This window comes from Macaca fascicularis, chromosome 10, assembly GCF_037993035.2.
Source record: "Macaca fascicularis isolate 582-1 chromosome 10, T2T-MFA8v1.1".
Classification (NCBI taxonomy): domain Eukaryota; kingdom Metazoa; phylum Chordata; class Mammalia; order Primates; family Cercopithecidae; genus Macaca; species Macaca fascicularis.
The window spans coordinates 8069147-8093165 of NC_088384.1; the positions used below are offsets into that span (position 1 = coordinate 8069147).

The 24019-nt window shown below is 54.0% G+C and overlaps 1 protein-coding gene across 8 annotated transcripts in view; it reads right to left on the reverse strand.

Annotated features, from left to right (window-relative positions):
* Positions 1-654: 654 nt before the first annotated feature.
* The window catches only part of MPPED1 (metallophosphoesterase domain containing 1), a 97685-nt gene continuing 74320 nt past the window's right edge, over positions 655-24019 (reverse strand). For 7 of the 8 annotated variants that reach the window (XR_012418645.1, XR_012418646.1, XR_012418647.1 and 4 more), the window contains 3 exons: positions 9675-9790; positions 5770-5883; positions 655-3025 (listed from right to left, as the gene is read on the reverse strand). Coding sequence is in view for 5 of the 8 variants with exons in the window: in XM_045363494.3 (XP_045219429.1) it covers positions 2907-3025; positions 5770-5883; positions 9675-9790 (349 nt within the window). In the remaining 3 variants the exon portion in view is untranslated. Of the gene's footprint in view, positions 3026-5769; positions 5884-9674; positions 9791-16109; positions 16256-24019 lie in introns of those variants that run through there. The other variant, XM_074003583.1, reaches the window with a different exon arrangement.

Here is a 24019-nt window from a genome sequence, read left to right on the forward strand (position 1 = left end):
GATGGATGGATAGATGGGGATGGATGGATTGATGGATGGGGGATGGATGGATAGATGGATGGGAGATGGCTAGATGGAGGAATGGATAGATGGACAGATGAGGGATGGAGGGATGGGGGATGGATGGATGGATGGATGGATAGATGGGGGATGGATAGATGGAGGGATGGGGAATGGATGGATGGGGGATGGTGGAAGGAGGGGTAGATGATATATAGAGGGATGGATGGACAGATGGATAAAAATGGCAGAATTTTTGCAGCTTGGGGACTTTGAGACTAGGCTCATTGTACCTAAGAGTGTTTCTCCGGGGCAATGTCTGGACCCTGCGTTTCACAGGGGCTGGGCTGAACATGCCACTTCCAGAAGAGTCCAGCACTAAGGCCTCTGGAGGCGTTCTATTTTGGGAGACCAGGCAGCCAAGTATTTGAACACAAGAGGACCCAGAACTGCCCACACCACCACATCTGGGATCCCCCCGCCCCAGGGGAGGCTAAAGCAAGCAGAGGGACACCAACCACTGCCACACAGGAGGTCTTCGGACTCCAAGTTCTGTCCAGGCCTCAGCATTCTGCAAGAGAACACCACGCTGCCCCCACGTGTCCCAGGCAACACCCAGAGATGTGGAAGGAAGAGACGCTGCGCGGACTTCTCTTTTTACAAAGACTTTATTGTCTGACATGCTTGACAAAAAAAAAAAAAAAAAAATTACAGCCACAATCAAGTTATGCCAAAATGATTGAGAAGCACGCCGTCATCTTCATATCTCGAGGACTTTTAATGAATTTTCTCTTAAAGTAACAGCTGCCTTCATAACTTTTCTTTTCCACATAAAAATACACCATATTCTGAAGATACCTTAGGAAAAAAAATTTTTTAAGTTTATAGTTCTTGGTCCACACAGAAATTGAGTGGAGCTGGCACTGAAAGGGCTTGCTTTTCTCCACCGCACACATGTCCCGCGCCTGGGGCATCAGAGAGACCTCGTAAACATCCCCGGCTACAGGAACCCCTTCAGCCAAATGGGATTCCTGGAGCCCTACACCCCACGGCGCTCAGCTTCAGCCAATCAGACACAGTGCTGCTGCCAGGCTTCCAGGGACAGCAGCCCCAGCCCTCGAGAAGCCCAGCTCAGCGTGGGCAGAAAAGGACTCCCAGCATGCTAGGATGCTGCACCCAGGGTTCAGGACTCCTCAGAGCTCAGACCAGTTTAGAACAGGACCCTTAAAAACAAAATTACCATCAAAAGAGCCTTGGACCATGCATTGCTTTGTAGGGACATAACTTCAGGTCATGGCAAAGTGAGGGCAGTGAGGTCAGAGAACAAGGGTCAGATCCTGCCTCTGCTCCTTTTGTGCTGTGAGCCCCCAGGCAAGTTGCCACACCCCTCTGGCCTCAATCGTCTCATCTTTAAAATGGGGAATAAAGTACCTACCTTGAAGGACCATCTGAGGATGAAATGAGACTATATCTGCAAAGGGGCTCACGGTAGGCTGGTTTCCAGGGCTGGGACCTGGGTGAGGGAGTGGCACCCTCCTCTCAGAGGAACAACGTAAAGGGGGTGCAAAAAAAATCACCAATCAGGACAAATAATACTACTTTAACGCAATGTTAAAAATAAAAATCAATGCAAAAAAAGTCCATGATGAACAAAATATTAAATAAAGACAGAATCTGACCCTGAACTTGCCATTTCTGCCTAACTGCCTGCCCCTCATCTAAGCCCTACCAGTTCCCACCACCATCCTGCCCCCACTCCCTCCAGTCCTAATTCAAAGAAGAAAAAGAAGCTGTCCAAAGTGGGGCTGCTGAAGCCTGAGGCCTGCTCTGTCCCTGTGCCACCCTCCCGTTCACGGGGCTGGCTGGTCCTGGGATGAGGATTTTGAGCCCTTTTAGCTTCCTCAGCTGCAGGCATGCCAGACAGAATCCTAACGGTGCAAGGGAAGCCACACCAAGGAACAAAACCTCACTGCGGGGCAGCAAAGAGAAACACAGGACCCGCTTGGTTCAGTTAAGAGGGGTGCGTGCGTACATGTGTGTCAGTGCGTGCCTGGACATGGGTTCACACCCATGGTAGGCCTGCTGCAGCCTAAGCCTGCAGACCCTCCATCCAGGCTACCGAGTTCTGCAGAGCAGCGTGTTCCCCGTGGGACCAAGGGTCATCCCCCCATGACTGGGAACCTTCTAGCTGGTCCTGGGCACGCACGCCAGCGGCTCATTCTGCAGAAGCAGCCCCCATCATCTAGGCGCCGAGTGAATGCCTAGAACACTCAGGCCATTGTTCACATCAACAAAAATGCCTACAGGAAGAAGAAGAGGGGAATAATGCCAGGCAAACTGCTGTGGGCCTGGCCAGGTGTGGTCTGAATTCCTGAGATGTCCCTAAATGCTCCTTCGGAGGGCCTCCTTCTTGGGCCTGTCTCCTCCCTCACTTGGGAGGAGAGCAAGGACTGTCTGTGTGCAGCCCACGAATCCTCCCACCCACCCCTAACACAGGGGCATGCCACCACACAGACCCATGGTTAAAGGGAGATTTTGTATAACTTCCAAAACCCATTGAAGAGCAGCAGCTTCCCAAACCAGGAGGGCGTCCAAGGGAGAAGAATGAAGATTCAGTCATTTCCCAAACATGACAGGGCCATGAGCTTAGTAGGTCCTTTAACGAGGTACACGCAGGATGTACACGCAGAAAAAGTAAATGAGCACAGAACCCCTGATGGGGATGCGCAGGGTCCCAACTCCAGGTGACAGAAGGCTGAAGAGTTGTTTCAAGGCCCTGACCCGCCTGCTAGGCCAGTCCCCGCAGCCAAGTGGGTCGTCCAGGCAACTCAGTATGGAAGGAACGGTGGCCGGACCAGGCCTATGGAGCTGGCACAAATGGGCAGGACTGGGGCAGTGGGGATCAGTCAGGAGTTCCGGGGTGTGGGGAGGTCGATGACTATGGGCGGGTTCACGGGCTGGTAGTTCACAGTGCATACGGACGCATTCACATAGGTGGTCGTCCCATCTGCCATGACACCATACCCTGGAAAGTAAGCACACACCCATCAGGTCAGCAGCCAGAGCAGTGAGGATGGTCAGGTGGATGTGGCAGTCATAGGACACTCAGCCCCCATGGGCTGAATGTCTTTGGGGCAAGCTAGTAAACTCTCAAGGTCAATCCCTTCATCTGTAAAATGGAGATGATAATGATACATGCCACTTCCAAGCTTGCTGTGAGGATTATATGAGAAAATTATCTATGTACTGTGCTCGGCCCAGTGCCTGGCACATGAGAAGCACACAGTGAGTCATCATCATCGACATCACCTTCACCACCATCCTCATCACCATCACCACCACCACTGCATCACCATCATCACCATCAACATCATCATCACCACCACGCTTATCGTGATCATCACTATTTTCACCACCACTACCATAATCATCATCACTAAGGCCATCATCATCACTATCATGATCAACATCATCACCAATGCCCTTATCATCATCTTCACCATTACCACCACTACCATTACCGTCACCATCATCATCATCACTAGTGCCATCATCATCACTATCACCATGAACATCATCAGCACTATCCTTATCATCACCATTATCACCACCACCACCGCCATCACCAACATCATCAAAAATGCCATCATCATATCACCATCAACATCATCATAACCACCCTTATCATCACCACCACCATCATCATCTTCACTAATGCCATCATCACTACAATCACCACCGCCATCATACCCATCACCACCACCATCAACATCATCATAACCAATGCCATCATCATCACTATCACAATCAACATCATCACCACCGCTCCTATCATTATCATCATCATTATCACCACCACCATCACCATCATTATCACCAATGCTATCATCATCACTGTTCTTATCATTATTGACATCACCATTATCACTGCCACCATCATCACCACCATCCCTAGTGCCATCAACATCACCAACATACCACCACCATCACCATCATCATCACCAATGCCATCATCGTCACTATCACCATCAACATCATCATCACTACCACCATCACCAAGAATGTTGTCATCACCAATGCCACCATGATCATCACTACCCTTATCATTTCATCGCCATTATCGCCAACATACCACCATCATCATTATCATCATCATCAGTATTGACAATGTCATCATTGATGCCATCATGATCATCACCACCAACACCACTGTCATTATTATCACCCTCATTATTGTATAAGCACCATCATCATCACCACAATCACCATCATCATCACCATTGTCATCATCATCACCACCACTGTATTTATCATTATCATCACCATTGTCACCACTATCACCATCATCATCAGTATCATCATCATCATTGACATGATTACTATCACCATTATCACTACCAACACCACTGTGATCATGGTCATCATCTGTCATTATTGCCACCACCATCATCATCATTGCTACTATCACTACCATCCTCTCACCATCATCTCTATCATTATCATCATTGTCATGTACTTTCTCTGCCTCCACCATACCCTCTTCCTACCATCTTTATTTGTTAGAATCCCCCTCATCCTTCAGCTCAGGTCATCTCCAAGATAGAAGGAACATTTCCTCTTCCCTGTGTGGTGCTGGGGGAGGAAGGGAGTGGTGAGGGGTAGGTGAGGACCTATTCTTTGGAGTCCAACTGTGCCTGTCCAATTGTGTGGGGGTGTGGTTTGGGTCACAGGCAAATTTGGATCTGATGGAGCTACATGCCCATAGTAGGGCCGCAGAAAATGACAGCCATTATTATTATCCCACAGCACGTGAGCTGCCCATCTCTCCCAGGACCTCTCACATCTGGCTTTGATGACTCGTCTGTGCCCAGGGCTCCTCCAGGAGCCACTCCCAGGCCAGGCGAGGTCTGCTCACTCCTGCCCCTTGAAAACGAGCTGCAGAGGCCCTCAGGGAATGAATGGTTTGAGGCTTGCTTGCTTTTGAACTGAAAAACGATCTGATGTGGACTAGACAATGTGGACGCCTGAGGTCCAACCAGACAGAGGTTCAGGAGGCCGGGAGATGCCTCTGGGGGAAACCACATGAGTCCAGACATCCCACAGCAGCCAATATGCTTCCTGGCAGGGATGTGACAGCGAGGCCTCAGGCAGGTGGGATAAATATCCAAAAGGAGCCAAAAGAGGCATCTGTGCCAAACTGGTGAAATGAGGCTCAGGTGAGGATGGCTGAGGTCTACTAGGGAACACCTGCACACAGCAACAGGCCAGGGCGTGGCCGTGTGGATGACAGACCTGGAGCTGACATCACCCTCACCATCACACGTAGTCCCTCCACACTTATTAAGCACCTATTGTATGCCAGGCCCAGGGGACAGAAGCAACAAGACAGAGCCACCAGTTTTAAGGGATTCATAGTGTGCTCACCAAATATAATTCATCCTCCATGTCGTGGCCCCAACACCCCCTCCTCTGAAAACCCCTGCCCCCTCCCGACGACTTCCCAGGCTGGAGGCACAGCAGAGTTGCAGGGCTCCCCGGAAGCAAAATTTACCCCCTAAGTCATGCAGGATTTTGCGATCATCTTCCTATTATTAAACATTTAGCAATAGCTCATTGACAGCCAGGGTGTATATGGCAGTTAGCAGTTACAAAGCGAACAGCAGGAATGGGCTATTTACTTCCCTTCTGGCTGAACGGAGGGGAGGCCCCGCTGGAGGGTCCATTAGGAGCCCCTAGCCCGTGAGGTCCCCATCTCCACCACGTACTGACCTTCGTGGATGTGGCCAAAGACGTGTAGCCGCGGCTGGACGCGCCTCTGCACCGTGTTCAGCAGCTCCACGCAGCCCACCCGCTGCATCTTCTTGGGGACCCAGTCCAGGAAGCCTGGTGTGGGGGAGACAACAGGAGGTCATGACGGGGTCTGTCCCAGCCCCTCACTGCCCCATGCCCGGCAGCAGCTTCTGCAGCCTGGAAGAGGCATGGGGCTCCTGGACTATGGCTTTGCACTATTCTCCCCGAGCAAGCTCCCCAGAACCCTGCTCTGCCTCAGCCTTCAGGGATGGAAACCTTGCAGCCTCAGCCTCCTCGTCCATAGGGCTGCACTGAGGGCCTCCTTGAAAGAGCTTAGTGTGGGCCAGGCACTTGGGGCGGGGTACTCAGTAGCTGCTAGCGCCCCCCTCCCCCAACCATCTGTGCTCAAGTGGCCTCGAGGGTGGCATCTGCCCACTGCAGAGATCAGCAAACGGAGGCCAGAGAGGGACGGGTGAGTCCCCAGGGCGGGCACCCTGGTGGTCAGTGGCAGAGCGGGGCGTCCTGACACACAGCCCAGGAATGAGATTTCCATGTCAGAAACTTCCTAAAAAGCACAGACTCATGAGCAGAAACTTCCTCCGTGGGTGCAGCATCGCTCACGTGGCTGCGCCTGCGCCTGCCCCCGCTGCCAGCCTCCTGGAGCCACCCAGATGGTGGCTGCTTATTATCCTCACATGGCTACACAAACGGAGAATAACTGATTACTCCAAGCGAACAGTTCGGGTTCGCGGCGGCCTCTCTCTGTCTGGGGGAGCAGAACAGGTTTCCGCAACTGCCAGAAAGGGAACAGGGGAGCTTCCACTCAAAGGCCCAAGTGAGCGGCAACAGGCGTCAAGAGAAGACACAGACGGAGACAGAGGCAAAGATGAGGGAGGAGGAGGAGAAGTAGGGGAAAGCAGAGAAAAGAGGCGGGGAATGCGCTGGACACAGGCTGGGGGCAGACACTGGGGTGAAGTCCCAGGCTCTGCTGCCTACTGGCTGTGTGACCTTGGACAAGTCACTTAACCTCTCTGTACCTCCATATTATCCAACAGAGTGCTTGGGCCGGGCACTGGGATCCCACCATGCATGAGGCCAGACCCTTCCTCAATTCTGGAGTATGTGTTGTGGGGAGGGTCTCCAGCACCTCGGTGCCCTGGCGCGCACAGTCTGGAGACAATGCAAGGGCAGCACCAGCTGGAGCACCTGGCACACGGGCAGCCCTGAGACAGGAGCCGGGAGGTGTGTGAAGGGCCTGGGTGGGGCGTCCAAAGAGCAGGAAGCCAAACACCATGTTTGGAGAGATGGATGAATGGAAAGGAGAGAGGGAGAGACAGAAGGAAGAGGGAGGAGGGGAGGAAAGAAGGAAGAGGGGAGAAGGAAAAGGAGGAAAAAAAGGAGATAGGGAAAGGAGGGAGAAGGGGAGCAAGGGAACGAAAAGAGAAGGAAGAGAACAAGACACTTTTGCTGCTGAGCCTGTCAGTGACCGATGACACTGAATGTTGACCAGAACCGTCCCAAGGCTCAGGTGGCTTCCGGTGGGGGTGATACAAACCCAGCTACAACCTCACTGTGCTGCTTAAATCACACCAGGGCCCAGGCCTCTGCTTCCACCTGTGAGGGTGAGGCTGACAAAACCTTCCTTTCCTGGACTTTGTGAGGAGGCAGAGGGGCCGTGGGGCACTGGCTGGGTCGGGGCACAAAGTGGTATCAGGAGTTTCTTCCTGAACTGGTGTGTGAGCCAGTGACGCTCAAGCTGTCCTGTGCCTCACCCCACAGCCTCCCCCATGGCTTCTGCCGGGGACACCCTTCCCTCCCCTTCTCTACCTCCCCAGACCCAATTCTGGGATCACAGCTTGTGCAAGCTCCCCAGGCAGCCTAACAGCAGTCATCTCTCCTGACTCCTCAAGCTTCCCTCACCCCTGAATGTGTCCCACGGGGCTTGGCTGTTCCTAAACCCTCCACCCTGCAGCCTGGGGGCCCCCTCAACCCAGGCACACACTGAAGGGGTTACCCTGGACCAGTGTCGCCCAGCACAGGGGCTGGTCCCAAGCACTGAGGGAGTGATGATGGGTTTCTGGAGGTGGTGGTGGGAGCAAGACACTGATATGGGCCGAACTGCTGGGAGATTGAACTTCATTCAGCGGCCTGAGGGAGCCACAGAGGGCCACAGAGGGATGGCATGGCATACATAAGGATACAGAGAACTCCCTCCTGCCGATGTAAAGTGAGTGGACTGGAAGGGACAAGAGCTTCACCTCCACCACTTCCATTACCATCTCCATCACCACCTCCACCACTACCTCCGTCACCACCACCACCACCCCCATCACCACCAGCACCACCTCCATTACCATCACCACCACCACCCCATCACCACCACCACCTCCTTCACCACCACTACCACCTCCATCACCACCACCACCTCCACCACCACTATCACCACCACCACCTCCATCACCATCATCACCTCCACCACCAACATCACCACCACCTCCTTCATCACCACCACCACCTCCACCACCACCATCACCACCACCACCCCCATCACCACCACCACCACCACCATCACCACCTTCATCACCACCTCCATCACCACCACCACCACCTCCATCACCACCACCACCCTCATCACCACCACCACCACCACCTCCATCACCACCTCATCACCACCTCCATCACCACCACCACCACCTCCATCACCACCACCACCACCTCCATCACCACCTCCATCACCACCACCTCCACAACCATCACCACCCCCATCACCACCACTACCACCATCACCATCATCACCTCCCACCACCACCACCTCCACCTCCCACCATCACCACCACCTCCATCACCACCAGCAACACCTCCATCACCACCACCACCCCATCCCCACTGCCACCACCTCCATCACCATCACTACCTCCCACCACCACCACCACCTCCACCTCCCCATCACCCTAACCACCCACCATCACCACCACCTCCATCACCACCACCACCACCACCCATCCCCACTGCCACCACCTCCATCACCATCACTACCTCCCATCACCACCACCACCTCCAGCTCCCACCATCACCTCCATCACCACCATCACCTTCATCACCACCACCTTCATCACCTCTACCACCATCACCACCTCCACCGCCACCATCTCCACCATCACCACCTCCATCGCCACTACCTCCATCACCACCACCTCCACCATGACCATGGGAGACAGAGAGAAGACATTGTCCTGAACTGAGGCGGGGTTAGCAGTATGGAGAGAAGGGGGAGTGGGAGGCAGTTTGGAGGCAGAATGGGAGGCATGTGGTGATGGCCAGGCTGTGGGAATGAGGAAAGGAAGGGAACTGAGAAAGCCCCCAGATGGGACAGCAGGGGTGGGGGAGGTGATATGCGGATGAGGAATGACCTCAGTGTGGATTGGGTCATGGGGTGGGGGCAGAAAGGAGAGATGGGAGGTGGTTCCCAGGCCATGGGGACGTTGGGCTGGGTGAGGGAGCGGGGACCCCAGGTTTCTGAGGGAGTGAGGGCTGCCCGGACAAAGCCCTGTGCAGGGCTCTGGTGATTTTCAGCACCCAGGACTGGGGTCTGCAGGGGCATGAGCCAAAGCTCCAGAGTCCTGCATGTCAAATGGACGGGTGACTCTGGCCTCCCGTGCTGTTGTGAGGAGCCCACAAGGTAACAAGTCAAGCCTCCAGCTCTCAGTGGGCACTCAGGAAATAAGAGGGACTATGGGGTGACGTGTCCTCAGTGCCCCAGCAAGTGGAACTCAGAGCCCCTCCAGGGCTCCCCTACACAGGCCAGGCCCAGCCAGCCCCCCATCCCAGAGCCCACCCACCAGCCCAGGTGGGCGAGCTGGAGGGCCAGGCCAGCAGAGCCTTACCTAGTGGCGGTCCATGGGTTATCAGGATGTCTACGCCTTCGGGAATGAGGTTCCATTTCTCCAGCAGGGCTTGGCCTCGCGGGAGGTTGAAACCCCAGCCGTAGAACCAGGGCTGCCTGCAGAAGAAGTGCAGGTGGTTGAGGGAGGGCGGGTGAAGGTACAGGGCGGTCACACAGAAGGCGGAACTCCCCGCAGGCCAGGTGGTCTTCAGGACCAACTTGCTACCTGGAAAGTCAGGGAAGGTCTCCACCCAGGGAAGGCAGGGACTCACCAGGACTCTGACCCACTGGCGGACTGTGGCTCCCCGGGCAATTCTCTCTCCTGTCTCCTTCTGCTTACCTGTAGTTTCTGTTTTTCCATAAGTATTATTTACATAACCAAAAAAAAAGAAAGCTAAATACATACATACACACACACACACACACACAGGCACACACACACACATATACACATACATACATATATATACATATACATGCAAGACCAGCCTGGGCAACACAGTAAGACGCTGTCTCTAAAAAATTATTTTTAAATGCATATATGGGTGTATGTGTGTGTGTATATATATGTATATGTATGTGCGCGCGCGCGCGTGTGTGTGTGTGTGTATCAGCTTCTTCCTAAAACCTTTCCTGCTCCAAGCCTTCCCAAGAAAACCCACAGGGAACATTCTCCATTCTCCACTACCCCCACCCCCACCCCCAGGAAGATGCCCCTCCAATCTCCCTCCCCCAGGCAGAGTGTGTGGACCCCCAATCAAAAAAGAGCAGATTCCAGGTGTGGGCTGCTCATTCTTGCTTATACTGGAAGCTCTGGCCAGGGAGTCCAGGTAGAGTTGACCCACCCCCAGCTGGGAGGGTGGGGCCAGGTGGACCTAGACCATTAAATGCAATACCAGCCTGGTAGCCTGCTCCGCAGCCAAGACCTGGACCCATCAGTGCCAGATATTCCTCCTAGTCAGTTCAATGATGAACACATCACCTAGATTCTTCCAGTTACAGGGAGTCTCAGATTCTTTCAAGGAGAAGAAAAGTGGATACTGTCATCCCTGTGTATAAACAGTGAGCTTCTAGCCTTGGGAGCTGTCAGCAGCTGCTAGCTACCCAAGAAACAGCTGGATCAAACTGGACCAGACAGCCACCCTACCTCAGCACTTCCCAATTATATGGGCCAACACAAAGCCATTTGAACTGGGTTTTCAGTCATTTGCAACAAAAGCATCAGAATCATCCCTCAGGTTTCACCCATAGATGATATCACAATAGGTCCTTTATGTCGATGAAGTAGCCAGCATCACCACCTCCACCACTACCTCCATCACCACCACTACCTCTACCACCATCACCTCCATCACCACTACCTCTACCATCACCAGCACTTCCACCACCACCTCCACTACCACCACTTCCACTACCACCACCTCCACCACCACTGCCTCCACCACCACCATCTCCATCACCACCACCACCACTTGCACCATCACCAGCACTTCCACCTCCACCACCACTACCTCCACCACCACCACCACCTCCATCACCACCACCACCACTACCTCTACCACCTCCACTACCACCACCTCCACCACCACCTCCACCATCACCACCACCTCCATCACCACCTCCATTACTAGTACCTCCTCCTCCACCACCACCAACTCCATCACTACCACCACCAGCTCTATCACCACCTCCATCACCACGACCACTACCACCACCACCACCACCACCTCCATCACTACCTCCATCACCACTACCACCTCCATCACCACCACCACCACCACCTCCACTTGCATCACCACTTCCATCACCACCACCTCCATCACACCTGTCACCACCACCATCATCACCATCACCATCACCACTACCTCCATCATCACCAGTGCTTCCACTACCACCACCAGCACCTCCATCACCACCACCACCACCTCCTACCACCACCACTACCTCAACCATTGCTATGATCTAAATGTTTGCATCCCCCCAAAATTAATATTTTGAAATCTAATCCCCAAGGTGCTAGTACTAGGAGGTGGGGCCTCTGGGAGGTGATGAGATCATGAGAATGGAGCCCTCTCAAATGGGATCAGTGCCCTTATAAGGAGAGGCATGAGAGATCCCTTACTCCTTCCACTATGTAAGGAAACAGCAAGGAGGTGCCATCTATGAACCAGGAAGTGGGTCCTCACCAGATATGGAGTCTGCTAGCACCTTGATCTTGGAATTCTAGCCTCCAGACTATGAGAAACACACTTCTGTTGTTTAGAAACCACCCAGTCTATGACATTTTCTTGTAGCAGCCCAAATGGTCTAAGACAGCCACCATCACCATCACCACCACCACCACCACCACTGCTGTGAATCAAATTGTGTCCCCCAAAAAGACATGCTGCCAACCCCCAGGACCTGTGAATATGACCTTATTTAGAAAGAGGTTCTTTGTAGATGAAATCAAGCTAAGATGGGGTCATACTGGATTCGTGTAGGTCTTACATCCAATGATGGGACGGTGGGGGTGGGGGAGGCGGTATGCAGATGAGGGATGACCTCAGTGTGGATTGGGTGGTGGGATGGGGGCAGAGAGGAGAGATGGGAGGTGGTTCACAGGCTGTGGGGATGTTGGGCTGGGTGGGGATGAGGGAGCGGGGACCCCGGGTTTCTGAGGGAGTGAGGGCTTAAAAAGAGGCCCTTAAAAGAGGGCCATGTGGTAACATAGAGACACCGGCAGAGGGAAGAACACCAGGTGACAATGGAGGTAGAGACTGAAGTGACACTTCCACAAGCCAAAGAATGACCAGGATCACCAGCAACCATCAGAAACCACGAGAGTGTGGCCAAGCATGGTGGCTCACGCCTGTAAACCCAGTGCTTTGGGAGGCTGAGGCAGGAGGACTGCTTGAGCCCTCGAGTGCAAGACCAGCCTGGGCAACACAGTAAGACACTGTCTCTATAAAAAATATTTTTTAAGAGTTAGTCGGTCATGGTGGTGCACACCTGTAATCCCAGCTACTCAAGAGGATGGGGTGGGAGAGGACTGCTTGAGCCCAGGAGGTCAAGACTGCAGTGAGCTAAGATTGTGCCACTGCACTCCAGCCTGGGCAACAGAGCAAGACCCTGTCTCAAAATAAAGCAGCAGCTGGAAGAGTGGCCCGGAACAGTTTTCCCTCAGAGCCTCCCAAAAGGAACCAATCTTGCAGTGGCCTCTCCAGGCTTCTGGCCTCCAGAACCGTGAGGGAGTGAATTTCTGTTGTTTTACGCCACTGGGTTTGATCCTCAGTTACACAGCCCGACACACTAATGCAGTTGCCATCCCCACATCACCTCCCCGCCCGCTGCCCTGGGACGACCTTTACCCCTGCAGCACAGTTGGCCAGACAAGTCTCCTTCTACATGTTTTGTAGGTGAGAAAATTGAGGACCAGAAGTTGGAAAATAAAAACAGCCACCAGCGTTTCCTGTGCACCTACTGCTCTGCCAGGCCCCGAGTATGTACATTGCTGGGATGGGCTCAGCTGTTAAAAGAACCCCGTGAAAGAGGGACTAGCATTATTCCCCTTTTACAAATGAGGACACTGAGGCTCCCAGCGGTGAGATGGTACAGGACTTGGGTCCTGGCGTGCTGGCCCAGACAGGGTGTCTCACTACCACTCTCCCGCCATCACATGCTGTGAGAGTCGGTGGGGCTAGGGGAGGGGTGGGTTTTGCCATTGTCTCTTCTGTGCCCAAGGCTGCCACTTAAATCCCTCCCTGGGTCATGCACTGTTCTGTGGGGTGACTGACACCCCTGGCTGTTAACCCAACATACTACCCTGTTGGCAGGCGCCCAGTGCACCTCCTTGGAACCCTGGGGGTTCCATGGAACACCATTTGAAAACCCCAACTTAGTCCTATGCTGGCAGGTCCTGGACTAGAAGACGGAGGTTTGGCGAGGGAACGGAAGGTGCCCAGGTTCACACAGTGGGTCAGTGGAGAAGTCATTCTCAAACCCATATCTGATGTTCTCTCCCCACTGTCCCACCCTGCCTTCAAGCCTGCAGAGGCATCTCCTGGGACACGGGCTTGTGACGGAGGAGGATGGGTGACCACACTGGTTATTTGGGGTCAAAGGCCTTTTCATTGTTTCAGACACCAGCCCAGGAGACACGCAAATCTATGTTTAACGAATGGTGGTGGGTGAGAGGGGACTGAAATAATGAATAAATTGTTAACAGGATGTTGAGCAGGACTTTACCTGCTCTTGGGATTGCAGCCAAAACGCAAAAGCTGCCACCAATCCCCCTCATTAGAAAGAGAAGCCCGAGAACCCCCAGGGGAATGTACTAAAAGCAGGCAGAACACACCAGACCACCACTTCCCCAGTCCCCTACCAGCCGAGCTCTGGACCTTGAGGAAGAGGGCTCTCCCTCCTGCCTGGCTCTTGAGGGAGAAGAAAAAAGGGGGTCGCCTACACCCAGCCATAAGCAGGGTCCAGGAGAGCCCCTTGCACAAGCGGGGGCCTGGGGAATGAGACTGGTTGTGCTTTCTGGGCTGTGCCTGGGGATCCGCCCTGAGGCCTGGGAGAGGAAAAATTAAGTGTGAGGGGTAGGCCACAGAAGAGTTGCCTGCACCCCCAGTATGGGCTCTCCCAGGGACCCCCACCCACAGGCAGCGCCCACCAATTGAGGAAACCAGGCAGCTGCGGCCGAGGAACAGCCTCTGGGTGGGCAGCACCAAGGACAGTGACTAATCCCATTAGGGGGCACTGCCTTCCTCAGTCACATCCACACAGGCCTGCAGGAAGCCAAGGTTCTCTCCGCAGAAATATGTATCACCCCCTAACATGCACACACACAATTTTACACCCAACTGCGAGTGCATCTTGGAGTTAGACCTGGGTTACAATGGTCCACCTCTTACCACCTGTGTGACCTTGAACAAAGAACTTAATTTCTATGCCCCAATTTCCCATCTGTAAAGTGGGGATAATACTATATGTCTCAACAGGGCTGTTGAAATTATTAAATCAGTTAATCCATGTAAAGTACCTAAAACAGGGCCTGGTTCACAGTAAGTGTTCAACATATTGCAAGTTCATCATCCCCATCACCTCAATCATCCCTATAATCACCCCCAGCACCACTTCTATCACCACCTCCATCATCACCAACATCATCACCACCACCACCTCCATCACCACCACCTCCATCATCACCAACATCACCTCCATCACCACCAACATCATCACCACCACCACCTCCATCACCACCAACATCACCACCACCACCACCACCTCCATCACCACCACCTGCACCACCTCCACTTGCATCACCACTTCCATCACCACCACCACCTCCATCACCACCACCTCCACCACCTCCATCATCACCACCACCACCTCCATCACCACCACCACCACCTCCATCATCACCAACATCATCACCACCACCACCTCCATCACCACCACTCTCACCATTACCACCACCATCTCCATCACCAGCACCTCAATCATTACCACCACCTCCATCATTACCACCATCACCACCGCCACCTCAATCATTACCACTACCTCCATCACACTTCCATCACCACCACCTCCATCACCATCACCACCACCTCCATCCCCACCACCACCACCACCATCACCACCACCTCCATCACCACCAACATCACCTCCATCACCACCAACATCATCACCACCACCACCTCCATCACCACCAACATCACCACCACCACCACCTCCATCACCACCACCTGCACCACCTCCACTTGCATCACCACTTCCATCACCACCACCACCTCCATCACCACCACCTCCACCACCTCCATCATCACCACCACCACTTCCATCACCACCACCACCACCTCCATCATCACCAACATCATCACCACCACCTCCATCACCACCACTCTCACCATTACCACCACCATCTCCATCACCAGCACCTCAATCATTACCACCACCTCCATCATTACCACCATCACCACCGCCACCTCAATCATTACCACTACCTCCATCACACTTCCATCACCACCACCTCCATCACCATCACCACCACCTCCATCCCCACCACCACCACCACCATCACCACCACCTCCATAATCACCAACACCACCACCACCTCCATCACCACCACCATCATCTTTATCACCACCTCCATCACCACCACCACCACCTCCATCACCACCATCACCACCTCCATAACCACCACCTCCATCATCACCACCTCCATCACCACCACTGCCTACTCTATCACTATCACCACCATCATCTCCATCACCACCACCATTATCAACATCAACATCACCATCATCACTCCCATCACCACCATCACCATTACCATCATCATCACCATCATCCGCCACCATTATCAATATGACCACAATCACCATCACCTCGTATACCACCACTACCACCACTATTGCTACCACCATTATTATCATGGAGCCCTCCTGAGACTCACCCATGGAGCCTGAATGAAAAACCTTTGGCCTACAGCAGGGTCTTTCAAATTGCATTTTGATGAATGGCAACAGCATATTTTTTAAAAAAAGAATAGAAAACATCAGCTCCCCAAGATTTGAGAGTCCATCAAGCCAGGAAAGGGATACTTCAGTTGAATATATTTCTATTTAAATAGCCACCCACATCCACACGGACTGAGTCACAGAGTAAAACGCTTTCCTGCCACAGTTCCTGGTGGAGAAGAGCCGACAGCGCCTCACTGGCAGCTCCCAAGGCTGCCCCAGTTCTAACCTGCTGAGCTCACAGCTGGAATTTTCTGATGCCGTGGTCCTAGACACATGCAGAGCCCCACCAGGCAGGTCGGGGGAGTGGGTAAGGTGCTTCTGGGAAGGACTCAGCAGCTTAGAAGCCACTTAGGGTCCTCCCCGGAGCCCCAGACCCATCAGCCAACAGAAAATGAAGCAACACATTTCAGGTGCTGCCTTCCAAACACAGCCTCCATTTTTCAAAAATCTGATCAAATATTGACAAGGCAGGAGGAAGCCTCATCAGTAGGGAGAGAACACGTCTGTTGGTTCCCAAGAGCCACGGCAGGGGGCGGTTATTTGAAGGAAACACTCGGAAACACATCAGAGGCCCTGAGCACCCACCCCCGGGAGCTGGCCCCTGGTAGAGCCGCTGCCTGTCCCACCTCCCCTCACCCAGCACCAAGGACCCTTCCTCTAGGGGTGACAGTTTCCTGCCAGCTTCTTGGAAACACATGACCTCAAATCTCGGGGAGCTGGAATCTGCCCTGTTCCCCCACCCCAATGCCCAGAGAGGTTGCTCCACTTCCCAGGGTCACACAGGGAGGCCCAGGCAGAGCTGGATGAAGAACCAGATCTCAACAGGGTAGCGGGTCTGGAATTTGTTCCTTTTTCCCTCCCCATCACACCCTTGCCCATCTTGGGGGCCATGAGAACGTCTCCAAATGCACAGAAGGACCAGCCTTGCCTGCAGGATCTGGGGACACGGGGACAGCTGACACCACAGCATTGGGTCCAGGGGCCAGAGGCTGCCTCATTCTCCTGTACTGGGTAGAAAGGGCACTGAAGTGGGCATTGGACACCCCAGTTCTGCCCCTGGCTGGTCACTGCACCTCTTCCAGCCTCAGTTTCCTCCTGTGTAAAGATGGGGTTAATGATGCTTCTGTCCCCAGTCCTCTTGTTCTCCTCTGTGTCCCACTGCCTGATGCACGGGAGGAAAGGAGGGAGGAGAGGAGTCAGGAGGATGAGACTGCACCACCACTGTGAAAATGCCTCCCAAATACCCAGGAGCTCCATCAATGGGAAGAGGTGATGTTCCAGTTTTTATTAGAATGTCAGAGGACAGGGGCCGGGTATGGTGGCTCACGCCTGTAACCTCAGCACTTTGGAAGGCCGAGGCGGGTGGATCACCTGAGGTCAGGAGTTTGAGACCAGCCTGGCCAATGTGATGAAACCCCGTCTCTATTAAAAATACAAAAATTAGCTGGGCATAGTGGCGCACACTTGTAATCCCAGCTACTCAGGAGGCTGAGGCAGGAAAATCACTTGAACTAGGGGGTGGAGGTTGTAGTGAGCGAGATCATGCCACTGCACTCCAGCCCAGGTGACAGAGCAAGACTCCATCTCAAAAAAAAAAAAAAAAAAAAAGGATGTCGGGGGATAGGAGGAGTCAAGTCATGCCCCATGCCCAAGACATCCAGAAGAGACACTTCCCAGGACGGACTGCTCGCTGGTGAGCACCATCCCCAGGCTGGGAAGGGGGGACTTCTCAAAGGCAGGCAGGAGCAGGTGGGTGAGCACGACTGAGTAGACCCCTCAGGGTGACCTCACTCCCAGAGGTCTCTGAGCCTCACACGAGGCCTGGACAGCCCCCGGCCTCCTGTACAGCCTTCATGGAAACCACCATCAGGTTCTGCCCTGGGCAGAGGAGACAAAAGGAGCGGTGCCTCCTGACGGCAAAGTGCACAGAGGTCCTCCCTGCGTGCTGTGTGTGGGGATGAAATGACCCTCTCCATGTCCAGTGAGACCTGGCAGGTGGGATCAACCACTGTGACCGGCAGGCCCCAAGCCTGTGGGGCCCCTGGTGTTTCAGAGGTCAGAGCAGACAAGGGCTCCAGGGGCCCAGTCAGCCCTGATCCAGCCCGCCCCTCACTGCCCACACTGCCGCCATGGTCTGAGACTCACGAATGCCTGAGATGCGATGCTGAGGTGCCCCAAGAGCCACTGTACTGGTTGCCAACGCAACCCAGTGCCTGGACCCAACCTCACCACCCTGAGGGTCCACGAGCCCCAATGCCAGCCCCACTGTCCGGGTCACATCACAGCCCCAGAGGAAGGCGGACGGATGCGAATTCCCACTAAGCCATAGGAGGCGGCTTTATGTCCTGAATTTCTGTCTTTCTGTTCTAAAGTAACCATTGGAATAATTTTCTTACAGAATGATAGTTGCCATGACAACCAGAGCAAATTTTCCTTTTCTGAAACAGATGTCTCATTTAGTTGAAAATTAGAATGTGAACAAACCCATGGGAAAAATTAATTCAAACTTTAACAGAGCGCTGAATACAATGTAATCTCTCAGAGGTTAACCCCTTAACAGCTTTTTTGTGCTCTTATGGTAACCTTCGAGTCCCATCTAATTAAGCCCGCTTAGCCAATATAAATGACCTCCTCGTGGCCAATCATTAAACCGTCTCCCGCTGAAGCATGAATTCCAGGTTCCGCTGCAGCAGACAGGGAAGCGGGGAGACACTCGTCTACAGGAAATGGCAGAAGCCGAGCCTGCCCTGCTCAGGTTCTCTGCCTCCCCAGGTAAGGTACACGGCTGCTGGGCAGGTCGTGTCCCCAGGAGTCACTGTAGCACCCTGGAGTACAGCCATCCCTGACTGTACCCTATTTCCTGGAGTGCTGGGGCCTTGTGGGGCCCTGGGTCATGCTGAGCCCACAGGCACACCTGGGCCCGAGGCCGATGCTGAGGGCGGTGTAGGGGCTGCCCTCAACGGGACACTGAGCGGCACCCACACAGATGCAGTGCCCACGGCCTCTCCAGGAACAGCCAGACTCAATCCTCACACCCCCCAGAGAGGCAGCTGCCACCACAGCCTCCACTCTACAGAGGCAGAAACTGAGATGGGGAGAGGTTCCCGAGTGACATGGTCAGAGCTCAAGCCCCGAATGCTAGTTCCAGGGCCTACACTCTATATGTCCATCCCATAATGATGCAAATGTGACCAGGAATCACCCTTGTGCCACCCCACCTCCCCTGCCACTGCCCTGCCCACAGCAAATCCCCTTTAGCAGTCGCTATGTCTAGCAGCTCAGTTCATCCTCAGGGCAAAACCATGGGGAGGACCCCGTTTTAGAGACAAAGAAACGGAAGCACAGAGAAGTCAAGCAGTGTGTCCGAGGACACGTAGGAAGCCAGAGGGGTGCGGGCCAGGGCTTGGGGCTCCTGCGTCCTGTACCCAAGCTGGCAGCTGACACACGGATGATTCCTGGGGTGCCAGGCCACAGGCTCACCCTCTCCCAAGACGACTTCCTGCTGCGGCTCTGAGCTCCCTGATCCCTTGCCAGGTCCCCTCTTAACCCCGACTGGACAGAGGGGAAGAGGCCTGCACCCCTGGCTCCTGGGACCCCACCCACATGTCCCCTGCACGTGACTCCTCCACTCCTGCGCCTCCCATGGCTCCCTGCTGCCTCCAGGAAAAGCCCAGCCCTCATCCTGGCACACGGGGCTTTAGGATCTGCCCCGCCCACCTTCCAGGCCATTCTGCTCAGGCTCCCCACGGAGCTCATCGCCCATGTCAACCTTAACCATCCACTTCCTGCCATTCTGGCCTTTCTGTACCTCCAGGTTTTTGCTCGTGCTAGTTCAGAAATCTGAAATGCCCTTCGTAGCCTCTCCCGTCATCCACGACCCGTATTTTATTAAGGCCTGGCTCAAAGGCCACCTCTTCCAGGAGTTTCTCCTGATCACCTGCCTCCCCCTGCACAGGCGCGCTCTCTCCACCCTGACTGAGGTCCGTCCCTGAACCCCTCCTGCCCAGGTCAGCTTCAGGGAGCGGTTGCTCAAGACGGCCATGAATGAATGGATGAAGAATGAAATGAACAAGCAGGTGCTCTACCCGACAGGCAGGTGGGAGGAACCACATGCTAGCCCTCTTCACTCTGCACCCTCCTGCCAGGAGCCCCACCTCAGAGCCCCTGACAGTCAGGAAGCCCCAAGACCTATATCAGCAATGAAAACAGTCACAAGAACTCTCCGAGCCCTCTGCCATCTGCTGAGTGTCCCATTCTCTCTCCCTCTCCCATGAACCTGCGCTGGGGACTTACGTGTCCATTTTACAGATGAAGCCTCAGAGGCGAGCCCAGATCCAGGATGCTCACACCCCTCTGCTGCATCTGGACCCCCAGGAAGGCTCGCCTCCCCTGGGGGCCCCTCCCTGCCTCCCCAGGGCCCCCATTTCCTAGGGTACGGGCTGAGTGCTGGCAACCCTGCTGCCTGCTGGGGTGGCCACCGCCATGAAAGCCCTGTGGAGGAAGCAAGGCCTTTTACAGGACCTGCTAGCGGCCAGGTATTCCTATAATTCCTCCTCTTGACAATCCTCTGAGGACAGCTTTGCTGTCTCTACTCTACAGGAGCTGCAGCTCCAAGCAGGGGTGTGACATGTTCCAGCCATGTGGCTACTGCAACGGCCCCTGAGCTCTCAGAGGAGCCTGTCCAGGTCCAGGTCCGATCTCCCTCCCCCAAGGCCAAGCACTCTCTGTCCTGATCCCTTTGTTTGTTCTTCCCACCGCAATACCTACCCTCCCCAAAGAGGTCGGGCTTTCCAGGGAGCCAGCCATGGCCACAGCCAATATTAAAAGTGTCTCTGATGAGGATGACATCTGTCATTGGCCTCAAGTCCTTCCCCAGACACTCCCAGCACCCCAGTGAGGCTGTATTCCCATTCTGCAACAGGGGAAGCTGAGGCTCAAAGATGTCAGAGACGTGCCTGGCTCCCAAGTGAGGGCATGCCTGCATGGAGACCAGACCAGTGTGTTGACTCCTCACCCCACAAGTTGTGGCTATCTCCTGGGGATGTCCCACCATCCGAACTTCCTCTGTCGTCTACCCAGCCCTGGTGACAGGGGTTTGCCCCGACCCCTCCCTCTGCATCTCCTAGGCCAGTGGGCCCAGGCAAAGGCTGGGGGAGATGGACAGCAGGGGTCCAGATCCAATGCCCTTGGGGCCCAAGAGGGGGCAGGGCAGTGCGGAGCTGGCAACGTGTCCCCAAAGCCCGTCAATCACACACCTGGTCGGGGCACACAACAGCGTACGGCAAGTCAGCAGCAAGATAAGTGGAACCAAAGAATGGGGTCCTTTGTCATTCCTAATTAATTTCCCCACCCTTCCCATGCACAGAATCATCCATCTTTTGTTTCGCTGGGATTTTGCGGCAGGAAAGAGGCAGACGATTCGTTTCAAACATTAATCTCATGTGGAGTAGTGTGCACACGTGTGTTGAGGGGCCTTCTAGAAAGGAAAACAGCCACGTGAAATCAATTTTATCTGGACAAGCAAATGGAAGACGAAGATAGGAAGGGGGCAAAAGAGAAATCGTGGCAGTGTCTGTGTGTGACTATGTGTGTGTGAATGTGTGTGTGTGAATGTGTATGACGTGTGTACCCATGTGAATGTATGTGACTGTGTGAGTGTGTATGTGTGTATTTGTGACTATTAGTGTGTGTGAATGTGTGTATGAATATGTGTGAGTGTACATATGTGAATATACATGTATGGGTGAATTCATATGGGTACGAATGTGTCTGTGAATGTGTGTGTCCATGTGTGTCTATGAATATGTGTGTGGGTGTGTGAATGTATGTGTGTATGAGGGTGTGTGTGTGAACGCATGTGTGTATGAGCGTGTGGGTGTGTGTGTGAACGCATGTGTGTATGAGCGTGTGGGGGTGTGTGAACGCATGTGTGTATGAGCGTGTGGGTGTGGGTGTGAACGCATGTGTGTATGAGCGTGCGGGTGTGGGTGTGAATGCATGTGTGTATGAGCGTGCGGGTGTGGGTATGAACGCATGTGTGTATGAGCGTGTGGGTGTGGCTGTGAACGCATGTGTATGAGCGTGTGGGTGTGGCTGTGAACGCATGTGTGTATGAGCGTGTGGGGGTGTGTGAACGCATGTGTGTGTGTGTGTGTGTGAACATGTGTGTATGAGCATGTGGGGGGTGTGAACGCATGTGTGTATGAGCGTGTGGGTGTGGCTGTGAACGCATTTGTGTATGAGTGTGTGGGGTGTGTGAACGCATGTGTGTGTGTGTGTGAACATGTGTGTATGAGCATGTGGGGGGTGTGAACGCATGTGTGTATGAGCGTGTGGGTGTGGGTGTGAACGCATGTGTGTATGAGCGTGCAGGTGTGGGTGTGAACGCATGTGTGTATGAGCGTGTGGGTGTGGCTGTGAACGCATGTGTATGAGCGTGTGGGTGTGGCTGTGAACGCATGTGTGTATGAGCGTGTGTGGGTGTGGGGGGTGTGAACGCATGTGTGTGTGTGTGAACATGTGTGTATGAGCATGTGGGGGGTGTGAACGCATGTGTGTATGAGCGTGTGGGTGTGGGTGTGAATGCATGTGTGTATGAGCGTGCGGGTGTGGGTATGAACGCATGTGTGTATGAGCGTGTGGGTGTGGCTGTGAACGCATGTGTATGAGCGTGTGGGGGTGTGTGAACGCATGTGTGTGTGTGTGAACATGTGTGTATGAGCATGTGGGGGGTGTGAACGCATGTGTGTATGAGCGTGTGTGGGTGTGTGAACGCATGTGTGTGTGTGTGAACATGTGTGTATGAGCATGTGGGGGGTGTGAACGCATGTGTGTATGAGCGTGTGGGTGTGTGAACACATGTATGTATGAGTGTATGGATGTGTATGTGAGTATGCATGCGTGTGTATGTGTATAGGTGTGTGTGTGTGAATTATGTGTGTATATGTGAATGTTGTATGTGAATGTTTCTGTGCATATGTGATTGTGTGTGTATATGTGTGAATGTGCATGTGAGTGTGTATGGTATGGGAATGTCTGTGCATGTACACGAATGTGTGTGTGTGTGAATATGTGTGAGTGTGTGTCTGTGTGGTTGTAGAAGCAGCACAGCAAGCTACCAGAGACTGAAAAACTTCTTTGCCTCCATCAGAATTCAACTGATGCAGCGCGTCGGGCTCAGAATTCTAAGAAGCCAGAGCAGGAAGAAGGAGGTGGGCGGCTGTGGGATCACTCTCGGTGGACACTGCTGGCTGCCTTGGGCCCCCTCACCCATGGCACGTGCCAGCTGGCTCCCAAGCCCCTCAAGCAGCCATCAGAGAATGCCCCATTTCCCTGAGAGGCTCAGGCGGGGCCCACATCTGCCCTAGACGACAGGCTCTACAGCCACCCCTAAGCAGATGGGGCAATTCCTGACTCGATCTGGGCTCAAGGCAGGTAGGTCTCCACAACGCCCCAGCCGCATGGCTCTGCAGCCCTCACCCTGTTTCACCAGCCAGGACCCCGTGAGGGGAGAGGGAGAGTCCTCTTTACAGATGCAGGACCCAGTGCTCAGGAGGAATCTGTCACAGAAGGGGACAGGGATACAGGAGCCCAAAGCTCAGCAGGGACTGCCAGAGGCTGGGCCCAGGGGAAGCCAGGCAGCAGCTGCCAAAGCAAACCGCCCACTGGACGGCCAAGGCCAGGAGCTGCCCAAGTCTACACGCCTGAGCCAGACCTGGAGCTGCCTCTTCCTAGGGCTGAGATCTTGAGCCAGGTGCTAGACCTAGTCAAGCCTTACCTGACCCGTCTGTAAGATGGGAATGGAGATCATCCTGCCTTGCCCGTTGCTAGGCAGATTACATGG